General features: G+C 39.0%; 1 protein-coding gene across 4 annotated transcripts in view; it reads right to left on the bottom strand.

Moving 5' to 3' along the window:
- ADGRD1 (adhesion G protein-coupled receptor D1) overlaps positions 1 to 25,636 on the bottom strand; it is a 157,800-nt gene that overhangs the window by 32,344 nt on the left and 99,820 nt on the right. For all 4 annotated transcript variants that reach the window (XM_075041457.1, XM_075041458.1, XM_075041459.1 and 1 more), the window contains 5 exons: positions 24,329 to 24,432; positions 21,413 to 21,524; positions 14,933 to 15,086; positions 7,241 to 7,307; positions 6,197 to 6,263 (listed from right to left, as the gene is read on the bottom strand). In XM_075041457.1, the coding sequence (XP_074897558.1) occupies positions 6,197 to 6,263; positions 7,241 to 7,307; positions 14,933 to 15,086; positions 21,413 to 21,524; positions 24,329 to 24,432 (504 nt within the window). The remainder of the gene's footprint in view (positions 1 to 6,196; positions 6,264 to 7,240; positions 7,308 to 14,932; positions 15,087 to 21,412; positions 21,525 to 24,328; positions 24,433 to 25,636) is intronic.

Genomic DNA, 25,636 nt, shown 5'->3' with positions numbered 1-25,636 from the left:
TTCCTGACACATTATCTTTCAGCAGCCTTTTTTAGTCTTTTATCCAAAATACCAGTCTCCCCTTTTGACACTTCCTCGTGGCTGTCTCACTGACAGTTCAGGTTCATCCTGCCACAGTTGCTCCATGATCCCTTTTTCTTATGACTGCAGACAACAGCACACTCCTGCCAGCCTCACAAGTGTTTAACCCTAAAGCTTTCTTCCATTCCTAATTCTTTTTAGACACACCTAGATTTTGCTTTCTGCACAGCACTTTTAAAAATATGCAGATTATGCCTAAATAACGTGTATTAAAATACTCCCCCCCAAAATCCAATGACGCAAAAAAAAAAAAAAATGAAACCTCATTCTTCAAATTCTGAATTTCCTACATATTACAACAGACAATGAAAGTTATGAACAATAAGCACCAACAAATGAATACTGAGAATCTTGCAAGCTCTCACTCAAACTGGACATGAACCCTAAGATGCGGTCATGAAAACAGCACAAGCAAGATAGTCTCAAAGGAGACATATTACGTGGTTTTCTAAATCACAAACTATCCAGCATTTCTAGCTGAATTTTAACTTCTTTATATAAAAGAAATAAAATTGGAAATTAATTTCCTGGGTATGTTGGATGGTCTAAAGTGGAAATTTAAAAAGGCCTTGAGCTTCTCCTCACGTGCAGACAGTGTGCGTTTCCAGGGTGCATTAGTAATATGTTTAAAAGATGAGAAGGAAACACTGTGATCTCACTGTTGATAAAAAACAAGGTACTTGTAAAATTAGCAACGAACCATTACACTCAAGTCCTGAAGTTCTATATTTAAATTTCCTGAACCACTTTAAAATTTCTACTTCGGTATTTTGAGAAATTAGAGTAATCTCATCCAGCCTAAATAAACAGATTAGCTACAAATGTCTTCCTTTGTTAATGTTTCAGTAATTAAAGCATGGAGGTATTTCCACTGCCCTTATAATGGGAAACAAAAATACAGCCACTGAATTGTTCCTCCAGTGATTTTTTTTGGCATCTGACGTAAACACTTTGCCAGTGAGCTGAATAGGAGAATGCTTAGTTGATGAAACACTCATCGTGCTTTAACCTATATCAGAATGTTCAAACTGGGAGAATAAACATTTAGATAAGGGAACTGTATATAGGTCCTATTTTATACTTTTCTGAAAGACAAAATTACCTGACCGTTGCAGTTATTTTGCCTTAAAATTACACAGGAACTTAGAGTATTTTTGCTTGCAGGTACTGGCCACACTCTACTTCTAAAAAACCCATAGCTAATAACATTAGCACTTGTTTCCTAACTCACAGGACTCCTTTCAAGGCAGCTTGTCCAACCTCAGGCACTCGCAAGTCTCTGCGAAATCAGCAGGAGCTGCCAGTTCCCATTATTGTAGGCTTGATCCAAAGCCCACCAGAGCCCATGGAAAGATCCCAATGACATCAGGGAGCTCTGGCTCGCTCTAGCGACAACTTCATCTCACTAAAGACTGTCAGATCAGGAAGAGAGTTAAATGACTAAAAAGGACCTCTTTCAAAATCTTTTCCCATAAAAATTTCCTCAGACCAGATACAGTGAGACAAATTCTTTCTCTCACTTTGTTTTTTTTGCAGGGGTGTCACCTAGATTTCCTCCAAGTCTCATGAGATTTTTGTTTCTTCTTTAGTACAGGGCAGAAATCCCACGTGTAAAACCCTCTGATGTGGTTTGCTGCATCCTCGCCAAGAAAAGGCTTGGCAGCACAGAGGAACTAAAAAAAAAAAAAAAAAAGGATAAAACATATTGCCTTAATTAAATCCATTGACCAGTTTCCTCTAAAACCACAAACTATTTTAGGCTCCGCTTCAGTTTCGGGCAATGGTACAGGGATTTATAACCGACTCTTCCAATCTGAGGTTTAACATACTCTCTCATGGTGCAAGTTAATTTGATCCTTATCATGATATCAGTGGTAGCACACCAACACTGCAAGTTGTTGCAATTGAATCCCATTGCTAGGGCACATCAGAAATCACTACTGGGTGTTATGCATTTCCAAACACAGCTAGTCGATTAAAGTAGATTGATGTTAAAATTTGGGAGAATGATTTTGGACAGCCTGATTCCACTTTTAGCTATCCCAGAGCAACTACAGATGGAATAGACTAAATTGAGTTATTTTAGCCTTCTTTGCACATGACTTCATATTAATGCATGTAGTATCACACCAGTCAGAGCTGAATATCAGAGCAAAACTTCAAGGTTGGAAAGGAAATACACAAGAAAATAAATAATAAATATAAAGTCTAACAGATCCCTGACTTCTACTCTTTCCTAATATCAAACCTTAATTTTTAATTTCTTACAATCTGTCCCCTTGTTCAAAAAATGTTGCATGCTTTCCTGTTGGTTAAGTAAGAAGAAATTTAATTTTAAAATAATGAAGGATTTAATTTTAAAACAGTAATAGTGCTCATAACTGAGTGCTAATAAGAAAAAATGAGAAGCTTAGCAGCTGTGGTCTGTTCATTTGTGCCCTAATTCACCACAGCACTTAAGTATGTACTTGATTTCAATGACTCTGAGGAATCCTGCTGTCTCAGGGCCTTTAAACACTATGGGTCCAATTCTGTCACTTTTTCCCATGATGAATGATGTCTAAGAAGGGACACAAATTGTCACTTTTCAATCAGTGGGCCTACCTGCAGAGTAAGATATTGTTCGACATATGGAAAATATCCTAATTCTGCACTGGTACATAAAGGTACGAATAAATACCATGAGGCAACAGAACTTAATAAATCATGTATGATCAGCAGGTATAAGGGAGAGGATTTTTTTATTATTGAATATTCATAAGCAAGTACCAACTGAAGACAGTGATGGCAATCTCAACCTAGGACCCAAGTTCCATGGAGTCCCATCTAAAGACACTGGTTACAAAGATGACATCCCCACAGCACAGAACTGTTAGCAATATGCTAATGAAAATCATTTAGCTTCATAAAAATGCTGTTTATCCAAAAGACTTGTAAAAAACACCAGGAAAATAACTACTTACAGGGAAAACAATAGAAAAGACTTGCCACTGCGGCCCAATATCTCCCCCACCCAATGGATTATCTGCAGCACACCCATTGCTCCACGTACATAGATGCTTTCCGCAGAATTTCCTTAATTCTGCCATATCTATGGAAACACACTAAGGCAGCAGATGGTTGATAACAAACAAAACCTTCTGCCAGAAGTTTTAATGTCTTGTTCCAAGAATTCAGGTACTTTGTCAAGTTGGTTTTTTTCCATTGAAGACATGTCCTAGGCCAACTTTGGCTGAGATTAGTTTGGTTTTCAAATTAATTGCAACAATTTTTTTGCAAAACTGCCTTAAGAGGATGCTATAGAGCCTTGGGCGAGGTGGTTTGGGGGACGGAGGAGAGCGATCTTTAAACCTTAAGATGCAGGTAGAAGCCAAAAGACCTACACATAGAAGGAACTATTTCCTTCATCACATCCCTTGACTCAAACTCCAAGGAAAGAGCACTTTGGTTATGGGAATCCATACAGGGCTGGGAGGTTCTGTGAATTACTCCCGAGAAAAGTATGTGTGAGTACTTTTTCCCAGTCACACTCCCACCACATCATTCTGTTTGAAGGCTCCGTGATGTCTATATTGCCTGTGAGGCTGTGACAGGACAAAAGTAGACTGTGTTTGCCTAGTCTCTAGGGAGTAGGAGTTGAAAAGAGCAGTCTCCCTGTTTTCTTCACAGCTGAATCCTTTTTCTTGGCAGAGAGGAACTGTAGATGGAAGTAGTCAAAAACTGCTTTTTGAGAAGTATTTTCAGAGCTAAACACTAGTTCCTGCAACTAGTGGCTAATTCGTTATTTAGAGAGCACAGGCACACATGTACACACAAAATAGTGTTTAGCCTTGTTATTTCCCTATAGGCACTAACACATTTTTCAGCTGGCATACACAATGCCCAGAGAGAATAATTTGTCAGCTAGCTTGCTGCTGTTTTGGGCAGGGCTGGGTTTAGACTATTTAACAAATTGCTCTACATGGATCAACCTTGTGAGCTCACTCTTTCTCTTTCTCAAAATATTTGTATCCTTGCAAGAATGTAACCTGAGCTACACAAATATTATATATCATAAGTGAGAGCCAGACAGTTAAACCCTTACTTTCAGTGGCAAGCAGCTACGCATGCAAATTGTTGAAAGCTATGCTCACTCAGGTGAGTAAGCATTTAAGTCTCTGGCATGTTTTGATTAATACCATCTTTGGACAGCAGCTGGGAAAGATTTGATTTTACTGGTTGCATCTCATTTCCTCCTTTGCTGCTGAACACTAGCCAGAAAGCAAGTGCTAATGTGAGAAGGAGACATTTGAATATTAGATTATTTGAACTGCTCTTCAATCTTCGATATCTACATAACTTTGAATATAAACTCACATACAGAAGGTCCAAGGTACAGGCCAAGAAGGAATTAAAGTTGTTGGAACAAAGGCCAGAGCTATTTAGCCAGCTTTAATCCGGTGATCAACATTTCTTATTTACAGGTACATGCTTTCACTTAGGTAAAAGAAATTCTGCCCTTACTGCACAGCGACTTTTCAGTCTTGCCATTAATAATTTGATTAAAATGCTAACATGAGACAATTTCTGTCACATCAATATAGCAACCATTTTCATTGGGGTTTAAATATATGTTTATATAGCCTCGTTTTTCAGAGGCTGTATCTTGGGTGGAAGATGCTGGACTGGGCTGGGCTGCCTCTAAGAGGTGCTGATTTCTCTGTCTCCCAGGCAAATGTTAGGATGTCCACTCAGCCGCAGGGTAAAATTATCTGTGATGGAAAAGGTCAGCCAAGGAGCCACCTTCTGCTTGCCAAATAGTTATAGAGATATGCAATGGTAAACACTAGTTCTATATGTATAGTTCTCCTTCCTCCCTTTCTTTGGCTTCTGAGCAGGATTTGTGGGGTTTTTCTGTGTGATGAAATTTGGGGGAGTTTCTTTGTGCTTTCCATAGAAATCCTAGCTTTCTTAGGGAATTACAAGGTACAGTCAGTGGCTCCTTTTGATGTTCCTCCATACAAGCAGTCAGGAACTTATTTTACCTGACCCTCCTTAAACACCACAGCAGGCAGGCTCTGGTCTAGATTTGGGCTCGTGTCTTTACAATCTAAGTAAAGCTTTAAAGACAACCTGATTTCACTAACCAGTGAGTCTATTCCACGTTCATACTGTCACTCTGACATTATAACCCCCAGAAAAAATCGTAGATAACCTGATCGATTAAAGTATTGGAAGCAGTGCTGAAGAGGAATAATCTCCCACTTAATCCCTGCAAACACCCCTGACTCCTTAAGTAATCATAGTGATTATGCTGCAACTCACTGTAATTTAACATGTGGGCATAATTAAACTGCTGTAGAGCATTTGTGTATCAGCATCAGAGCCATGAACCTGCACCCTCCCCTGGAAAGACGATGTTCATTATAGCTGGCAGAGGTCTTTGCGGCAGCCACCCGAACCCCGGCAAACTCGTCCGAATGGCCCTGCCTCGATCAGCCACACAAACTGCTGTACCTGACATTGAATGCAGTATCAGAGGGCTAGCACAAATTCCTTATCGCTGAAGGAAGACAGGCGTGGAGGCAGCTTGTTACCTTCCCCAGAGTTCACCCAAAGCGTGGCAGCTCATGTCATTGTTTTAACCCATTCCTGCTCGCTGCTGACTGCTTGCAAACTCTGCTCATGATCATCTTCACTGAGGGCACTTGCAAAAGCAAATGTTTAAAATACCAGCGGGGTGGAATCAGCCTCTCAACTTTTACTGGTGTATATGAAACACAAACCACAGACTTTGTTCTTTTGGGGGATCTGAGAATTACTAAAACTCCGAAGATTACTTGTTTCCACTCAGTTATTAATGGCCCCAACAGGGCTGTTTCAGAAGAGGGCTTTCCCAGTATTTTAGGTTGCATTTTTTTCTTGGAATAGTGAAATGAATAGTGTGAGAATTAATATGCATAAACTAATACACAACAACACAAAAATCAGAGGAGGAGCAAAGTGATTCTGGACCGTTCATCTCTGGTGTTTCGCTGCCCTGGCACAAGGACTGACCTCAGCCCTTCAGCTAGTCCTGCTGTGTGGCTGACACAGACGTGCAACAAGAAACAGCAGCAGCTGTGGTTTTACCTACCAGAATTACAAACAACGCCGGTGCCACAAAAGCCCAGATTGCTCCATTCTCTAGCGAAAGCCAGCAGCTGCAGAGAAAAATCAGAATGATTTTAGATGAAATACACGGACATTTAATTAGTAATGTTCTTAATTAAAAGAGACTAAAAGAGGGTGCAAAAAGGCAGATAAATTTTAAAAGCAAGAGACAGGATAGAGCATCAATTAGAAGCTCCTTTTTCCCCTCACGCTCGGGGAATCTGAGGCAGGATCTCATTTTGATTTGTATCTCGCAGAGTGTCAGTGACAGGTATCTTCCCCAGGACGTCTTCAAATAGCAATAGGGGCAGAAAGATGGGAAGAAAGGAAATGCTTTATTTGCTGTTTGCTGTTCTTGTACCCTGTATCACAGACAGTCATTTCAGTGCTGTGAGCACTGTCATTGTAGCAAGAGACAAATTGAAGCCCTTCCTGCCTTGCCTGGCTGGTGGTGAGGAAGAAGCTGGGAAACATGCTGTCAGCTTCACGTGTCTTTCCTACAGCAGTGACGATATAAACCAGTTTACCACACACACAGAAGTAGCCCTTGCTCCAAATCCCTTCCTTACCTTATGGTAGAATTGAATCCTATGGTGTTTTTTCAGATAAATTTGCTTTTCTTTTTCCAAATTAGAAAGGAACTTAATTTTCAAAAATTTTAGCAATATCTATTCTAATGGCAGTTTTCTTCAAAAGATTAAATATCTTTAATCAAAGATTACTGTCACCTTGTTATGAGGTAAGCAGGGAGCTCACTGTACGAGGCCTTATGCCTCTGCAGCAAAAGGGAAAAACAGGCAAAACATCTCTGGAGCTTTTTGTGCATCATCTCAGCAGTGAAAAGCAAACCTCAGGCTTCTAGGTCCAAGAATATGCCTATACAACAGTCGTGCTTTTGCAGGCTATCTCCCCGACTCCTCAGCAGGATCTTGCAGAACTATGGCCCTAGTAACAGATCTATGAATTTTTCTCCCCATCAGATTTTTCATCCTTATTGCACCTGGAGCGAAGACATCTTCATACTCACTTGCCACTTTCTCCATAGCTGTCTAGGGATGATGTTGTAGAAATTACACAAATCACCAGTGGGCAGCCTACAAAAAAGCAAAGTCAGTGGCAATATTAGTAACAAAAGTATGTCTTCAAGTAAAGCCTGCAAGTTCAGCTAAATTTCATGTGGACAACGGAACAGCTCTGTCCTGGTTTCAGCTGGGACAGAGTTAATTTTCTTTCTAGTAGCTGGTACAGTGCTGTTTTGGGTTCAGTATGAGAAGAATGTTGATAATGCACTGATGTTTTCAGTTGTTGCTAAGTAGTGTTTATACTAAGTCAAGGACTTTTCAGCTTCTCATGCCCAGCCAGCGAGGAGGCTGGAGGAGCACAAGAAATTGGGAGGAGACACGGCCAGGACAGCTGACCAAACTGGCCAAAGGGGTATTCCATACCATGTGGTGTCATACCCAGTATATAAACTGGGGGGAGTTGGCCGGGGGGGCGATCGCTGCTCAGGAACTAATTGGGCATCAGTCAGTGCAACTGCATTGTGCATCACTTGTTTTGTACATTCCAATCCTTTTATTGGTATTGTCATTTTATTATTGTTATTATTATCATTATTAGTTTCTTCCTTTCTGTTCCATTAACTGGTCTTATCTCAACCCACGAGTTTTACTTTTTTTCTTCTAATTCTCTCCCTGATCCCACTGGGTGGGCGGGAAGTGAGTGAGCGGCTGCATGGTGCTTACTCGCTGGCTGGGGTTAAACCACACAAGCTCAGAGTAATTTTAGAATTAAGTCTAACTTGACATCTTCCTGCAGCTGTGTAATACAACATGTTTTAATCAATTAATGTCAGACAAACAAAATGACTTTTCAATAAAGCACTAGTTTAACAGTCATATTAAATTAGTGCTAATTTCATTGAGAATCATAGTCCTTTTTCAGCCAGTTTTTTGGTTATGTCATTTCTGTCTCTTGCTATTCAAGCAGTGATATCCTGTGGAGCAGTATCAGGCTTATTTTAACCACCTTCCCCCAAGTAAGTGCACCTTGTTCAAGAATTCAAAACAATCTAGAAAACAAAAGTTGAGTTTCTCAGAGGGGGGCATGGCTAGCAGGTGAGAGGACAGAAATGGCAACATTGACTTATCTAGAGCATCACACACAGCAGCAAGAGACAGTTATGAAGAGACAGAGGCAAATTCAGATCCCGCTCAGATGCCCAACCAAGACTTACTTTAACATAAATATGTAATAGCTCTACAAGATTTCTGTGTTTAAAATAAGACTATCTTTCCAGATGGGTTTTGACAGTTCCAGTATGCTGCATCCTGGGAGGTGGAGGAGTGCTTTACAGGATTACTCAGGAATTATACAAAGGCAGACAATTACGTCCTGCTGTCAGGGCGAGCTGCGTGTCTCTGGCCCTCAGCACTGCGATACGCTGTGGTGCCACTTTCACACCGCTTTCCAGGCCAGGAGCTGGAGAGGAAGCGAGGTTTTTCTTGCCAACAGTTCTGACTATAGTAAAACCTCATCCCTTTAAATATTAAATTATTGTCTGTTAATTCTCGTATGATTTAATAAAATGTGAAGGTTTGGGGTTTATCATCTTAAGGAATTTAATAACCAGGTCCCAGACAGAGTATTAGACATGATAGCTTTTAAATTCTTCAGGTTTTCTGCATGAGGCTTTGCAAAATTTTCTGACAAGCAATTTCTGCTTAATCTTACCAATATCATCCCCATAAAATTCTGTAAAATTTTCCTGTCATGACAGAACTATGATTTTTGGAAGAAGTATTTTCATTCTGTAATGATTGTGGTTAGAAGCACCTTGTATTTATAAACAAGAAAGACACTCAGTAGTTCAGGAGCAGCATCTACAGGCATTGTTTAGGTCTTAGACTGAAATCCAATCTGCAGGGTGGAGTTTTATGTCCCATAAACTTGATTCTGCTCTCCCATGCTTGTCCAAATCAGGAATAACTCCTTGTAAGTAATATTTGTGCAACACCTAAGCAAAAGCAAGATTTGAGTTTACTGTCACATTTGTCTAATTAAGAAAGGCAATTCCTCCACACATTTGAACAAAATAAAAAATAATTATATTCAACAGAGCAATTAAGCACAGACGTAAGCCTATCTGCTGAAACTCGGTCTTCCATGGATATGTGAGCTACCTGGACTAAAGGTCCCACAGGTATGTCTACACATTCCCAATCACATCTTGGGTTGCTGAGTAGACATTGTTGATTGGCACTGTTTGTCTTCTGGTGCAAGTTGTCTTCCCACGGCAGGGACTTCATCACAGAAGCAAAAATATCTGTGCCCAACTAACTCTCCTTTATACTTTCAGTCTGCCTTTTTTTTTCCAAGTCAAATGTCAGATATTCAAAGGATTTAGCATGACTCTTTATCCATTTTAAATGGCAGTGAAGAAGAAAATTAAATACAGACTTCCTTTGGAAGATAATAAAACTTATGCAGATGAAGCGTAGAGCAGTCATCTGCATAAAAAGAGCTGTTAAGTCAGTGAGAATAAAATGGTCTGCAGCCTACAGTGCAGTGTTTGCCTTTTCTTTGCATTAACAAGATATTAAATGGATAAGGGCAATGGAGGCAGAATCAAGGTTTTGTTACAGTAAAATTGGAGTATTTTTTCTTTAAGAAACAACCATGCAATAAATTCCATAAAGGTTGAAAAAAAATACATGTAGCCTATGGGGATCATAAGATTTGATCTGGACTGAAGAATTCATATGCGTTACATATTATACACAAAAGTGTGTTTGCTTAATCTTCTGTCAGTAATAATCACATAAGAGCTGTGAAGTTTAGTCTACACCCATAACAAGTAATGTTAATGTTGTGATGGCACTGGTTATCATCCATGAAAGAAATATGGTTATGGGGTTTTACTGTATCTGAATGTTTTCTCAGGTAGTAGATGCTACAAATATGCTCACCAACCCTACTCCAAATAGCCAAATTTACGATGCAACAGGCTGTGCCTTCCAGAGCACAATATCAGATGAAAATGTTCTAGCACACTTTTCTGGCAGCTGATCTATGGCACTGGTGTCATCCATGTCTCTGCAGTCCTAGAGCAATACAGCATCACATTCAAACGGGGTAAATCAACCCACATGGAGCCCTGTGCTGCTGCAGCTCCAGTTCTCTGGGTCCCCAAGCCAGCTAATTTAAAGCTACCTCCCAAACTTGGCATCAAAATATAGCCTGCATAGCAGGTATAAACTCTTAATACCTGGCACAGGAAGCCCAATAACACAGTCCTTGCTCAGACAGAATTCTCCCTCAATACAGCCCAAATACAGTCACTAGGGTAAAGCCTACAAAGAATGTCAGCTACATCCTCTTATTCAGCATTAAACTTCACATCTAATCCACTTGCTTTATGTTTCTGAGGCACTAATGATAAATAAAATGGAAAATGCTTGTAAATCTGTATGCTGTATTTTGAAAGCTTCTGTGTCTTCTATACATAGCAAAAAACAGACAGGCTATAGAAACTGTGGCAGACAATTCAAAGCAATTTTAGGACATTAATTCTAAAATGCTAAATATGTCATCTATTGAGAAAGATGAAGCATTAGACACAAATGAAAGTATATTTCCTTCCAATACTGAAAAGATGTACTTTACTTAAGGGGGGAAAGTATATTTCCCATTTGTTTTATAGAAGTTAATTTTCTATTATTTACTTTTTCTTCTGCTGCATTACACTGTATCTATGCAGAAGTCTGGGACTACATCAAGAAACAGCAAATAAGGAAATGTAGGTCTTTTGACAGCTCAGAACAAAATCATCATTCTAAGGCAGTCTCTAAAGGAAAGGAGATTGTCTGAAAGAGCAAACCATGTTAAGGCCAAAGTCCCACAGCAAAATCTTCAGTATCACAGACTGTATCATCAGTTTCCTAAAAATGGGTAGGTGGGAAAAGTTTTGCTACAATAATCTGTGTTATGCTGAATCACCAAGGCAACAAAGTATTTTTTGTCCCCCAATCAGTCTCAAGGTAGTTTTAAAGGTAGGATATCATCACCTTCCTCAGATTGCTCTTCTTTTGAATTTCTGACAACTGCAGTCTTTGAGGTAATTTTAGCACCCTTGGGACTAAAGATAATCCACAGGATCTTCAATCAGCTCTGCACATTTGGTATCCTGTCTCTCTGATTACTGTTGAATTCATTTTACAGGAGTACTATCTCTCAGAAATCTCAATAGATGTTAGGAGATCAGTGATCCTCAGTGTAGAGTTCCTTGTCCCTACCTCCTCTCATTGCCTCAAGTTTCGATTTGTCATTAATACAGACTTTGCAAACTTCTACACATGTACTTAGCCCAGTGTTTCTGCTTAAATAAGAATGGTGGGTCTGGGTTTTTAAATTCAGGACTGGGGGTTGTCATTATTCCAGGAACTATGAGTTTGCAAAAGTCAAATGCATTCACACTTCAATTAAAAGCAAAGAACGAAGAAATGAACTACCTGTTCTGGCTAACATGAGATGAGACATAGTTGTCTTCAAATTATTTCAACCATCGTTGGTCAGTATAATAATTAGCTAGGCCAAAGTGTAAAAAAAATGGCCATTTTTTATTAGATACTGAAAAATTAATATCTATTATGGTCTCTGGATGGCACAAGAATGCTTGGCTTCCTTTTGACAGTTGCATTCAAAGCATACTTACCCTCATTTTAAGAGCCAAACAGAATAATTTTAGGACAAAACCCTTTTAGCCTCTTTCCCCAGTCTTGCAAGACTTCTATTTACATGTGGGAATTTTATGGAATATATATAACTTCTCTCTATTGTACTTTCATCAAGTACATGAAGAACAACCCAAACTGTACCCCATAGAACATGAGCACACATTGCTGCTGAAGGCAGTGCTGATGCTTGATCTCTACTTAAACATTTCTATTCATATTCAGTGCCAATATGGTAACAAAAGAGAAAATTGGGAACTGAAAAACCTGGTTGTCCTTTAAAGCATTGAAGCAGTGAACACTACAATGTGGATTTTATCTCTAAAAACATCATTATTCAGCAACACCATTACCAACTGAATGAGCATTAGAGTTACATACCAGACAGTGAGTTGCGTTGCTGTTGACTGAATGATGGTTGCCCTGATACTTATCAAGAGCTAAACAATTTGGAATACAGTTGCCTAGTTAAATTATTTCAGCAATGTTTAGACACACTTGCAGCAATGACATGATGTCAGATATGATTAAGGAAATTCAATATTTAATTCAAATGTAAATACTTTGAGCTATATGGAGAAAATAAAGCAATACATGCTACTTTCCCAGCAACATGGTAGATTTACTGGATTTCAGAAAACATATTTTTTTCCAAGACACTGTAGGAATAATAATTGGAACATGCTTTCCAAAATTAAAATATTTGTCGAAAAAGGGCTTTTGAAAGGTTTACACAGAGAAATGTATTACTGTGATATGGATGATGTCTTCCACTATTTGCCTCCAACAGTACCTTTGCTACATTTAAGAAACAGAGCATGCCACCAGATTTCTTACACAATCTTTGCCAAGAAAACTGATGTAGAAACTTCTACTGCTGGTGCCTCCTGTATTTTGCCACATACATCTAATTTGATGACAAATACCTACTGTTGGGCCTGAGGGATTATCCTCCAAAGCATTACTCAAAATACCACTGAAGAGACTTTTTAGTAACCACATTTAACATTCCATTGGGTTATGTACCAATAGGCTATGTACTCATTGTGCTAATTACTACTAATTGAGTGGTAGCAATCATACTGCAATAAAATGTGGCAAAATGCAACATTTAGTACTAGTCTATCACAGTCAGATGCCGTGTTTATCCTTGTGTCTTCTAAATCACTTTGTAGATCACTGCTATTTTACAATAAACAAACCTTACACAAAATGCCAGAAAAAAAAGCGTAAAGGTGCATTGCAGCACATATAAATCATTAATTTATTTTCATAAGGTAATTAATGACTGATTGTAAATTGAGTTAATCAAAGCATCTGCTATAAGCAAATACCCCAGTGAATTAAAATCCAGTTCTTAATTATTATATTAACAGTTGTGGCTTTTTACATATTATTTCTGAAGGAGAAAGAGTTCTCAGGGGTTTATGAGAACATTTTCTTTGGTTTGATCTGCTTGGATTTGTATTCCATGAGCTCTGGATTAAATAAATCCACAAGAAACCTCTCCAACATCAGCAGGTTTCTCTACATTTAGTACTGAAGCTAGAAGAATCTACAAATCTCCAATGCCTTCAACTCTCAGCCTGTCTAGGTTCTCTTACTTCTGGGTCTATGTGCATGAAAAAGATCAATTACTCCACTTAGCCTGTTTTGAGTAGTGGTTCGGAGGGAAAACAAAACAAAACAAAACAAAAAAAAACCACAAAGGAACTATTTTACACAGCTCTACTAAAATCTCAGCAAAACAGCTTTCAAATGTTTTCAACAACCAAATCTTTAAGGTGTGTATTCTTGGCATGCAATCTGGCCATTCCTTAAGAGAAAAAAAACTATCTTAAAGCAACCAGGATAAGGACACATGTATGTGATACTCTTGAACCTGTCACAGAGAAACAATGAGGGCAAAGAAAAAGACTTCTAACCAAATTGCAGTTTGTCCCCTCAATCTAGCAGATACTGTGTTCACCAGAGGACTGTATCAAATGGCCCTTAGATAGAACTGCTAAGCAGGAGATTTTAAAACAAAGAGGAATGATGTACAGAATTAAAAGGCCATGTTAAAAAAAGGACAAGTAGGCAGCTGTTGAAATATATAAGTGAGCAGCATTACTATCACCCAGATCTGCATGGTGCCAATAGGTATTAAATATTTCATTTATGACTGCAGAGGGTCTGTATAATTGGTATAACCGGTTTTCATTCAGCTTTCAAATGAATTTTTGGGGGGAAAGCTAATGCATGTTTTACTTTTTTTTTTAAATTATCCATAATTACATGTATATTCCTTTGCTATCTTTTTACATCTCTCCTTTTGACTCAGCGTATGAGATTTTCTTCTTCTGAATGTTTGTCAAGCATCATTGTGTACTTCCAGGACAGTGAAAGCAAGCTAGCTTTCATCTGCTGTGAAGAGTCTGGAACAAAATACTCAGTTTCGACTCCTCAATATGCACACAGATCATACTTTCGTTGCTGCATTTAAAAAGCTGTGAATTGTTATCTGTGAGATTCCTGTGTCATAGGACTACATTTTTATTCTTAATAATAATATTGAGGTTCCGCGCAGCCTTTTTCATCTAAGGATTTCAAGGCACAAAACATCAACTGATGAAGTCTTGTGATACTCCTGTGCTACTGCACCAATTTTTATGTATGGATTGCAGAATACAGATAGAATAAGCCAGTGTTGTGCGTTAGAGCCAAAAAAAGACCATACCAGTGCAGTGAGACCTCCCTCCCACACTCTTGCTATTGATTTGTTAATTAAGGATGTGATCTGGCCTAGTGAGGTGATGCAGTTCACTGCAGTGGAATTAGGTTTAGAGACTCTACATTTTAAAGTCTGATTACAGTCAGAAAAATTATGCATTTTCTTATCCAACAGACCTACTCTCAGTAAGGCAAACTATGATCATAAGATGACCATTTTACATATGCTTCTGAATATAATCTAGACTTAAAATAAGCAGCTACTAAATGCTTACCCCATCCAATTCCATAATAATATAAGTGCTTGCTCTCTTCTGACCCAAATACCTTGATCACCATACTGTAAAGATGAAATCCTTCTACCAGCATCCATGCAAAAGCACTCAGGAAGAAAAAATGAAGGAGAATGGCCAAGATCTTGCAAGGCACCTAAATTAATAACAAAAATTAATACATTAATTCTTTGTGATGCAGTCACATTGCTTTTCCAATTTATTTTTTTTTATTTCTGTATACATTCACACTGTAAATGCTAAATCACTGGAGCAAAACAGTCTTAAAAACAAAGCACTAGAGAATTTCATTTTTCTACAGCATTTTCAAATAGCTTCAGAGTAACAAATCCACTTACCTTCTAACAAAAAACCAAAAAACATTGCCAAACATGATGTGGAAATCCCAACTGATTATTTGTTTATATAACAAGGAGTAATACTCTTACTAAAGTCTACAAAGTATTTAAGAATTCAAAACTGAAGGCTTGACATCCTGTTGCTGAGCCTGCAGTAAATATAGGAGAGTCAAAGAAGTGGGGGTACAGGCATTGTCCTGTACCCTGCTCCCTGTTCTGTGATGGTAGAAAAACCAGCATAGTTCAATCCTCATTTTCTATGAAGAACTGGTAGGAAGTCACTGGATCGATTAAGCTTGAGCGAAACATGGAAATTTTAAAATAAGGTGCCATGTTGAACCTGTTCTTTAGTTACACTTTGCCATATGGCTTTCCTACTTGGCTGTTCTTCTTATCAAAAATAGGACAACACAGAAATTAAATCACATTGTATTCCAGTGTCTGTCTTGGTTAGGAATTCTGTAAAAGTCTCCTATGCTCCTCCATCAGCAATACTAATATAGACATTTCAAAAAATTATAGCAAGCTATCATTGGCTCTTGAGTCCTAAATGCTCTATGGTGGGCATCTAGTTTGCCTGCCTGTTTGAATTCTCAATTTCCCGTAGACTGAAATATGTACCAGCTATATATGAAGTCATATTTGACAACAACACATCTAGTGAATAAGGCAAAGAACTGAAAGTCATCTCTGTAGGGTGTTTACAGACAATTCGAATACTCCTCGATAGCCCTTTATTCACTATGTGCTATCAAGACTATGGAAATAGGAGCTAATACAACACGTACATACTCTGTTATTGAAGCAACAGAAGAATACCATCTAGAAAGTGAGCCCATCTAGTGTGAACGGTACTATCTGTTTCAATTTAAACTATAACGTGTTTTGAAGTGAAACAAATGCTGCCCCAAAAGAGAGGAATGCCATGACAAAGGCCACACAGCAAGAAGTAAAAACATCCTCTGGAGTCCTGTTTACACCCGCCTCAGTGCTTATGGCCCACTGTGCACTGCAGGAAGTGCAGTCTGGACTTCAGACCTGGCTTTTCCTTAAGGTGTTCCTCAAAGAGATCTTTACATTTTTCTTTAAGTCTCCTATCAGCCTACCTTAGGAAAACAGGAAAACCTAATCCTTTCTTCTTCCCCACTTCTCACGTATTTGCACAGCACATTCTCCTTTCCCCACTAATTGCTTTTCGAGGATGTCTCACCACAAGTGCTTTCGCTCATCATACAGTAATTGAACAGATGTGACTGCCAATGATCTTACCACAAGATAACCTTGGTTGGTTTGCTTTCAGTTAAGGCACATTTTAAACATGCTCTTGGAACGAGGCCCAGCTATATCTCAGTTTTGCATCCTGTAGCATACTGATGATGGTCATTCTGCTCTGTAGTTGTAACATCCCTTCTGTGACACCTACAGAATTTCAGAGGGGTTGCTTGCATGCAGTCCATGTAAATGGGAAGGCTTTTTTTTTTTTTTTCTTCAGGGTTTCCCTTCCTTACCTGGACAAGTCACAGTAAGGTATCCAGGCAGGTGGAATCTGTGTGCTGAGGAAACACTACCAGTAAGAACCAGTTTGCTGCCACAGTGGTCTTCAGATGTTAATCATTAGTTCCTTTCATTGCATTAGCTTAGCTGCACTGTGCTGGCATTTTATTCTTTTTGTTGATGGTTCAGGATTTTGTACACTAATGAAAATTAAAACATTGGTACTTGATAGTATAATGCAAACTGAAGTTTTCCCACACCTTCTCACTTATACTCAGCTGGTTCTGTTCTACTGCAAGGACGTTCTAATGCAAACCCATTGTGACTACACGTATTAAAAAGCAACAACTTTGGGTTTAATTCATCTAAGTGCGATCTGTAAGTGTTTTAGTATGTCGTGATGTTCGGTGACATATAACTAATGCAGATTTGCTTATTGACAAAAACTGTAAAAACCTTTCCAGTTAATTTTATCATAAGGCTAAATCCATTTCAATGCCTTTTGATTTCTGCAAGAAGATTAGTCCATGGAAATGAAAATGCAACATAAAGCTGACTTACAAGCTAGTTCTGTCAAATGGATACTTTCCAATTTTTGAGTAGAGAAATAATATGATCACAAACCAGCAGAAAAATAAAACATAGTGAAGTAGCAGGAGGCTGGTCTGTATATAATTTTGTATAATACTGAGTTGCAGATTTTTACATAAAATCCATAGCAAAGTTGACTCATTCTGTATTTGTGCCTTAATTATTACTTTGAAGTTACTCTAAAATGATACTTTAATATGACAGAATTGCCTTCTTGAAAAAGGCACTGAAAAGCTGAGGCTTTTCATATTAAAAACAAGCCAGTGTCCCTTGCTGTATCACACAATGCACACTACTTTTGGTAGAATACCTGTAAAAAGACAGATCTCATTACTGTTACTCTTACAGTTGACTACTTGTGAGTCTGTGGAAATAGAAAAATCAGTCCAGCTAGTAGCAAGGCCTATCATGTCATAGTTGTTGAGAAAACAAAGCAGACTCTCAGAAAATAATTGTCATTTGTTTACTGAGGACAGTCTTAAAAGAGATAGGCAAATTTTCTAAATTCAACTTATAATAGTGTTTTCAATATGAGTGGCAATCTTTCTGCATTACACAGAACCCTCCGAAAATGCCCTTCCCTTGCAATCTGTGTGCTGCTTTGATACACGGTCTTGAATTTCTGCAGATACATATTTCATAAACAAAAGTAGCTCATTTCATCTCTCTGTTTGGAAGTGTTTTAAGCAATGCTGTGCACGAGTACTGAGTGAGAAACAGCTCGATACACTGATGCAGAACAGCAAATAGTAGACACATTAAAATTTTCAGTTGTGCTGGAAAAACACAGTACTGACTAACACACTATACTTCAATTTTAATTTTCCTATGTCTAAATAATACTTCACTTTCTCCCACAAACATGCTTGGGTCTTTGGAAGGCTTCAGTAGCCTAAAGATGGTTAATTATTTTTGAATGCACACTGCTGTTTGGGATTCTGTTAAAAAAAAAAGGTGCGCTCTATTCTATAGCAGAGAGGAAGTAACTAAGACAGCAAACCTCTCTGAAGAAACAAACAAATCCACCTATTGCTGAAAGTCTAAAGGAAGTCATTAGACTGGCACGTGGATAGCAAAGATATCTTAGGGATGTGGCGGTATAGGAAGAAAATGCTGTGTGCAAAGATATTTGCTTTCTCTAGAAGAAAGATATCCTGGTTTCAGGAATAATAGAGTTTTGTGGTTAAAAATTACTCCTCCTCTACAAAAGGAAAATTGCTGTAGTATAAAGTGTAAATGATTAAATAACACATCTGCAATTACCAGGGGAATACTGTATGCCATATCCCGAATCAAAACCTAAACACCCCTAGAGAGGGAGATGGGAAAAGGATGGAGAGTCTAAAGACAGACAGGCAAGAAAGCGATGCCAGCTCAGGGCCTCTTTCTATGATGCCATTCCCTATTGCACTGTATTTCCTCAAGCAAACTGGTACCACTTGCCCTCTCAAGCAAGGGCTCTTGTAAACTGTTTAGCACTAGATACACCCACCTTTGGCAGAGGCACAAGATTAACAAATTTATACCTTCTAGTGTAAATACTGCCTCCCTCTTTTTGTAAACTACCATTTAGCAGTCCAATTTAAGAAGCAATTAAAGGTATTAAAACTGATGTCAAAGCTAGTGAGAACAGAGCATGCAGAAGATAAGGCCATGAGACTAATAAAAGGATGAATCACAACACCCCTGATCCCAAGAGGTTAAAACAAAAAAAATAAAATTGTAGCAGAGAGTATGTATATCATGCTTTTCAACTTTAAGATCTTTACAGTATTGTGCCCTACAATTACTGCTGTTACAGAGGAGATAGGGCTGAAATATCCATGGATTCTCTGAAGTGTTTCACTTCGGAAAGCCTGTGGTATAAAACAAGTCTTGCTTTCTGTGTGCTACTGTTTCAGTTTAACTAAAGTAAGTTTTGAGTAGGTTTAAGAGAAATGAAAATATGCGCCTACCAAGCTGCAATTTAAGTCTATGTGAGCGTTTCACAAGCTTAGCTAAACAAGCAAGACATCTGTGTGTGGACGACGCACATTATAAATGTAGGTGGACACTGGGACAGGTCTCTGGAGAACACCAGATCCACCCACATCCAACTAAAACCAGGAAACACAACTAGCATTTCATAGTATTTTAAAAGACTGGAAGTGACGCTGGCTTTGATAAGGTGTAAAGAGGCTTTTACACGTTATCTGAAGTGTCTCAGTTGGATTGTCTGAAAATCTGGAATCGGTGAAAAAGCAAAAACTGTGAGAATAAGACACCCTGTTATGCTAAGTAAGCGTTTTATTGCCCTCAAGCCTATGTCCTTCCAGCAGCTAATGCCAGGTTTCCATTGTCTTCAGTTGTAAGTTATATCTTTTGCTGCTCTCCACTGTCTCTGTTTCATTTTCCTTCTAAACCATTCCCTACCATTTTCTCCCTTGCACGTTATCTTACTCATTCAGAGCCTACCTGAATGTTTAACAGCAGAAGAGTATGAACTTAGTTTTACAAATTGCTTTTAGATCCTCAGGTAATAATAGCCTATATAAAACCAGACATTATTGTTATTTATAAACTGGACAGATGTTCAAGGGATCCCCTTTGAGTAGAATAAAAATGAAAGTGGCTGTTGCAAAATGAAGAGTGTGCAAACTTCATATTTACTTGTACTGAGAAAAAAAAAAAGAATAAAAGATTAATAGAAGCTGCTCGTTGCTTGTCAAAAGTAATATGGAGCAACAGCTGGTCACTAAAGTAGCCAAGTTTTGACCATTACAAAAACAAAGCACACTGGAAGATTATTTTAAAATCAGGTTTTGTTTCTGCTTTTTGCAGGTGGGACTTTCCATCAACAGACCTTATGTTACTTTAAATAACATTTTTTAAACACAACAGTGGAAATAAATTGGATTTACCGGTATGTAATACTGTTAACTTGGCATATTCGTCTTCATCTAACCCAGCTGTTTTAGATGCCAGTTTTAATGGTTTAGATCCTGGTACTCTGTATAAGGAATTCCCACCTGTAGTAGCAGATCCATAAAATCAATCTGTAATTTCAAGTTCCGATCTATGTGATCAGACAGAAAAAGCCTATACATGCATAGAGCTTAAGTACCACATAAGCAATATGAAGGTGTTTGTCATTTGCTTAAGTGGTTGCCTTAGATGCCCAGAGAAGTATATACATGTTTTACGATACTGAGGATCTCGGATTAGACTCTTACATAGTGATACTTAGAGGTAATGCTTTCTGCCACCTCTGGCTGATTAAGCAATAGTTGCTATGCCTTTCTCACTGATTATTACTCAGGTCAAATAAACATGGATGATACTTAAAAATCATCTAAATTTCCAGAGTAGAGATCATGATCAATAAATCTGCTGTTCAGAAAAACAGCATATTCTACCGCACAAATAAAACTTTATGAGCAAAAACCAAAGACCTCCTGTCTTGCTCTCCAAGAAAGAAGAAGCAATTGCCACAGCTCCATCAGGAAGCTCATTACCTTCCGAAAGGAATAAGATGACTTTTTAATGAGGGGAAAAAAAGGCAAACTGTACCACAGCAGAGAATAAACAATTAAAAAAGAACCATCCCCACCCCCCCCCACCCCCCAAAACCCCACAACCCAAAACCCTAACAGAAATACAAATACCTTACCTAAATACAAAATTCATACCATTTTCTCCAATACAGAATTCCTACAGTTTTCAATATACAGAATTAATGAGAGAAAGCATAAACCATGTCAGGCAGAAGTCAGCCATGCTATTTGAACACACAACTGAAATGTACTCCATTACTATGTGATTTTTCCATTTGATGGGTGCATATCTCTTTCAGTTTTGCAAACATCCAGACATGGCCAGCTACTATGATAACACTATTTGGATGCACAGAAGGCTTTATCCAGTGTTTTAGGATGTCATTGTTGGCTAAGGCACATTAAAAATACGAGATCTCACATGCAAGACACTTTCTTGCCCATGGCAAGTGGCATTCATTCCGTGGAGGTGCCTCACAAAAAAAGTCATTCTTTTTAGCACTTACTGTTCCAGGGCTGAACTGAAAGCTGGTGAGAAGCAGGATCTGAGCCACCAAGACAGCAAAGGACAGATTGGCATGGATATGATAGCGCTGGTTGCGGATGGTGCTGACAGACCTGGCAGAAGACAGAAAGGCACGTGAATAAAACGGTATTCCAAGAAGCACAGATGTATTTATGAAATATCAGCAAGCATTTTGATTGACTTTTGGTCATTCATTTGGCAGGGGGTTATCAGGGTGTCTTCTGAGCACTCCTTCCACCAGAATGGAGTGGTACCTAACTGGTTTCCTTGATATTCTGCCGCCATCCTGAAGGCAGCAGAAAGACTGATTTGCACATTAACTAGCTCTGCTAATGACTTGTGACAGAATATTAACAAAGGGCTTGATCCTGAATGGTGCTGCACTGTCAAGGAAGTCAGATCTGTGCCTCGCAGAAAGTATACTGCACCTTGCACCTTCTAGCCCACCCTGTGCCAGAGTTTCTGGTTTTATTTTGTTGGTATTTGCCTGTATTAGAAATAAGGGAACGTGAAAAGACATTGGTTACAGTATTGAATTTACTATTATTGGGTTTTGAGCACAGGAACTAGAGATACTTATACGGATGGGCAGTGCCTATCTTGACAGAGACCTGACCTTGATTACAGCATCATTTGAACATCTCTCTCTTGGGTTTGCAAAAACCAGCTGGAAATCTGACAACAACGTGCTTTCCTGGGAGTCTTCTGACCTCGTGTTTCTGTTCTCATCCAGAAATAGGAAGTAGAAAACAAATAAAAACATTTATCTGAACATTTCAGGCCTTTTGCATAATTTTATTCTTCTCTCTAAAAAAAAGATGAGTACTAGTGATAACAGGTTTTCTGTTTCAATCCCTACTGCCTGCCAGCCCCTCCCATCAGCTTGAATCATTTCAGGAGACCTGGACCATTTGGCTGTGTGAATGGCAGTGCTTCCTCCGCACAACGGTAGGCACTCCCATCTTTTTGTCCTGTCACACTGGATGGTGATGACTTTTGCAACTGCTGGTGACACACGGTGCGTGCCCCCTGCGGCAGGGTGACAGAGATGACAGCGCAGACGACGGCTTGCTGTCAGCCCTGCGCTTCTAGCACTGCTGTAGCCAGTGCTTCATTAGAAGGGAGTGAAGAGGGAGACAACAAGAAGTATCAATGTCCTAAAAGTAATTCAAAGAGACAGGTTGTGCTGCCTGGTGCCAATGGCTTTCTAATAAGGAACTTCATGTAGTCGCAGACTGGAACATCGTTACCCAGAAGGCAATCAGAACTACCGTCCTGGGAAGCAGCCGTCATTGCCAGTACGCGAAGTAGCAAAGAACTTGCCAGATTCCTCTCCGCTTACCTCATGGCCATCTAACACTACATTGCAAAATTTCACTTCAGCTGTTTAATGAGGTCTCGCTCTCCAGCAAAAACCTAATCAAATTATTTTTAATTGGCAGTTTGAATGATCCTGTATGTAGGTGGGGTGCTTAACCCTGTGTCAGTCAGCTGGGTCCAAGCTCTCTTTCCAAATCTCCTGTTTGCCTCCAGTTTCTTGAGTTCTCAGCCCCGCTGGAGCAATACCATCTCCTTTTGCTCCTTTTTCCTTTCTAAAGACTGTAACATCCAGGTTTGCACTTTGACAAAAATGGAGCAGATCATTCCCTTTAGCCTAAACACGCCAGCAGCGCAATGCCAGATAGGCAGATGTTGGACTTATTTAGAGTGGATTTTGCCATGCGTTAGCACTTAATCCAAGTATGACCAACACAGATCTTGAGACTTGGAAATAATACAGGGTTTGGAACAAACAAACATTGCAACTGGGTTTCAGCAAGCCCTTTTTCCTAGAAACTGGCCTCTTAACAGGATGTCCAAAAGACATGCTTAGACACAGAAATCAAAAATTGAACTTCTGCATAGGAAGAATATGGTTTAGTGTGCAAGAGGAGACAAGAATCCCTGTCCTCACTGTGCTCCCAATCTGCTTTGCAACCTCAGACAAGTTACTTCACCCGTTGTCAGGTTTTCTGTTTTTTATTTAGACAGAAACCTCTACGAAAACTTTTTCAGAAGTGTTTGTATCAAGCCTAGCTGGGCCTCAAACTCAGTTGTCACTGCTGGAATATAAACAGGCATAAAGAACCTAAAACTGCCCCGTGGCAGAAACCTTCCCAGCGCAGAGATCCCTCAAAGGGGCTGCCGTGTTACAGGCAGGAGGCTACAGAGATCCAGAGGATTTAAACATAAGCCACGGAGTGAATTTCACACTGCCTGTAGAGTCCTTCATCCTATTAAAGCAACACATTAGAAAAGTAGCCTAACAGAGAACGGCAAGATATTTGAAAATAAACGTGGGTTATATGATGTAATTGCATACAAGCTGTATGAAACAGAAGTGAGGCAGCTAATGTTGACCGAGCCTTCCTTTCTGGGCATACCTTTATAAACACACTGCCTTACAGACAAGACAGTTGAAAAGCAGAAAGAAGTACTGATTGCACACTCCAAGCAATCCAAAGGTGTATGTAGGGGGGAAGAGGGGGTGATCCTGCAGTTCTTGTTCATATTGTACTTGCTCTGATCTCCAGACCAAGCCTTCCTACAGTCTCCTTGCAAGATTCCTGAACTATAGCAAAACATGGAGAGTTTAAAAAAAAGTCCAAAAATCCCTCACAGGATGGAAATAGCTTGCTATATAAATACCACCCCATTTCAGGAAATGGAAGTAATTTAGAAATAACCAACCAACCGTTATAAATACATGTGCAGAATCTAATTAAGGAAGGTTGTAGAATTAATAGCCTTTGTTTTATCCTGAGCACCTGAAGGGATACTAACCAGTGGCCTGAAATGCACTGCTTGGCTTTCTGCACGATAGTTGCTCAGCAGGTATTAAGTTAAAATTACTCACGACAATATAGCAAATGTGACCAGCGTGATCGTCAAGCAGAAGATGGACAGAGCGCAGCCAATGTAAGTGATGGAGGACAGGGCCACCTGGTGTTCTCTTGTTAGCTGTACACAAAGAAAAAAAAAGAAATAAAAACTATTAATTGATTTATTACACTACAGAACCACAGGTCAGCCCCCCTGCAGATCACGTTTCCTCCTCCATCCGCCCATATATAAGCTGATGTTCACAATCATTTGCTGCTGGTTCTAACACAGGAACTGAAGAGCCAACTCCAAACTCAGTCGCACAGCCAGGGCATCCACCTGCCCACGGCATTTTGGTTGTCTCTTTTATTTCATAAATCAGTATTTCCTCAGAACGTTAGTTTCTCTGCTGCTGCCATATCATCAAGCCTGAGCTTAGAGCGTCTTATTGGGCTGCACAAACAATGTCAGCAATGGGATCTTTCACAGCTCACAGGGCACTTTGCTAATGCTCTCACGCTGCAATAATTTACATCATTGTGCAAATACCAGAAGTGCTTCACAGCAGTGAGAACTGACACACCAAGGTAACCCATAAATCACGGGCCATTTATAGCCCACTTGTTTTGTTTAATGCATCATGTTTTCAGTGCCTGTTGAAGGAGCTGGACTGACATCTGCGGAATGGAAAACCACAGAAAAGACCCAGCATGAGCAGTCAGGTTTTAAGCCTCCCACCTCAGGCTCTGTTTTTATCTACAGGCACCTTTTGTAAAGTAATTCAATTTTCATGAACATTTGATCCGTAACTCCATAGTGCCCACCACCAGGATCTATGTTAAAACCTGGGTAGATTCAATGGGTGAGAGACAGTGTGTTTTGATCATTCATCCTAAATTAATCAGAAAGTGTGCTTTAATTTTCCATGCAAGTTCTCATAAAAGAATGACAAAAAAGCCACACCCAACAAAGGGAGCCAGGCAGTATTAATATATAATAAGTAGAACAGAGCTAGGCAGGAAAAAGTTTTCTCATCTCAGAAGAATTTTCAAACATTTTTCCTGACTTGAATTTGGACAGAGTTGACATTTTCATAAACTGAAAATTTGGGGGGAAAAAAAAATGTGGTCAATCAAAAAGTTTAATTTTGATGTTTGAAATACTATGTTTTTATTTCAATGTCTATTCGCTATAAATTAAATTCCTAGCTGAAAACTCATTCTAAATATTTATTTATTCTGAAAAATACTGAAAGGAATAATATATTTTCCAATTTTTTTACAGTAACTCTATCTAATAAAAAATAATCCTTTCTCACAGTTTGGGATTTTCTATTATTTTC

This window comes from Buteo buteo, chromosome 11 (genome assembly GCF_964188355.1).
Source record: "Buteo buteo chromosome 11, bButBut1.hap1.1, whole genome shotgun sequence".
Lineage (NCBI taxonomy): Eukaryota > Metazoa > Chordata > Aves > Accipitriformes > Accipitridae > Buteo > Buteo buteo.
The sequence above is the reverse complement of the archived record's forward strand: the minus strand, read 5'-3'. Positions and strand labels throughout refer to the sequence as shown.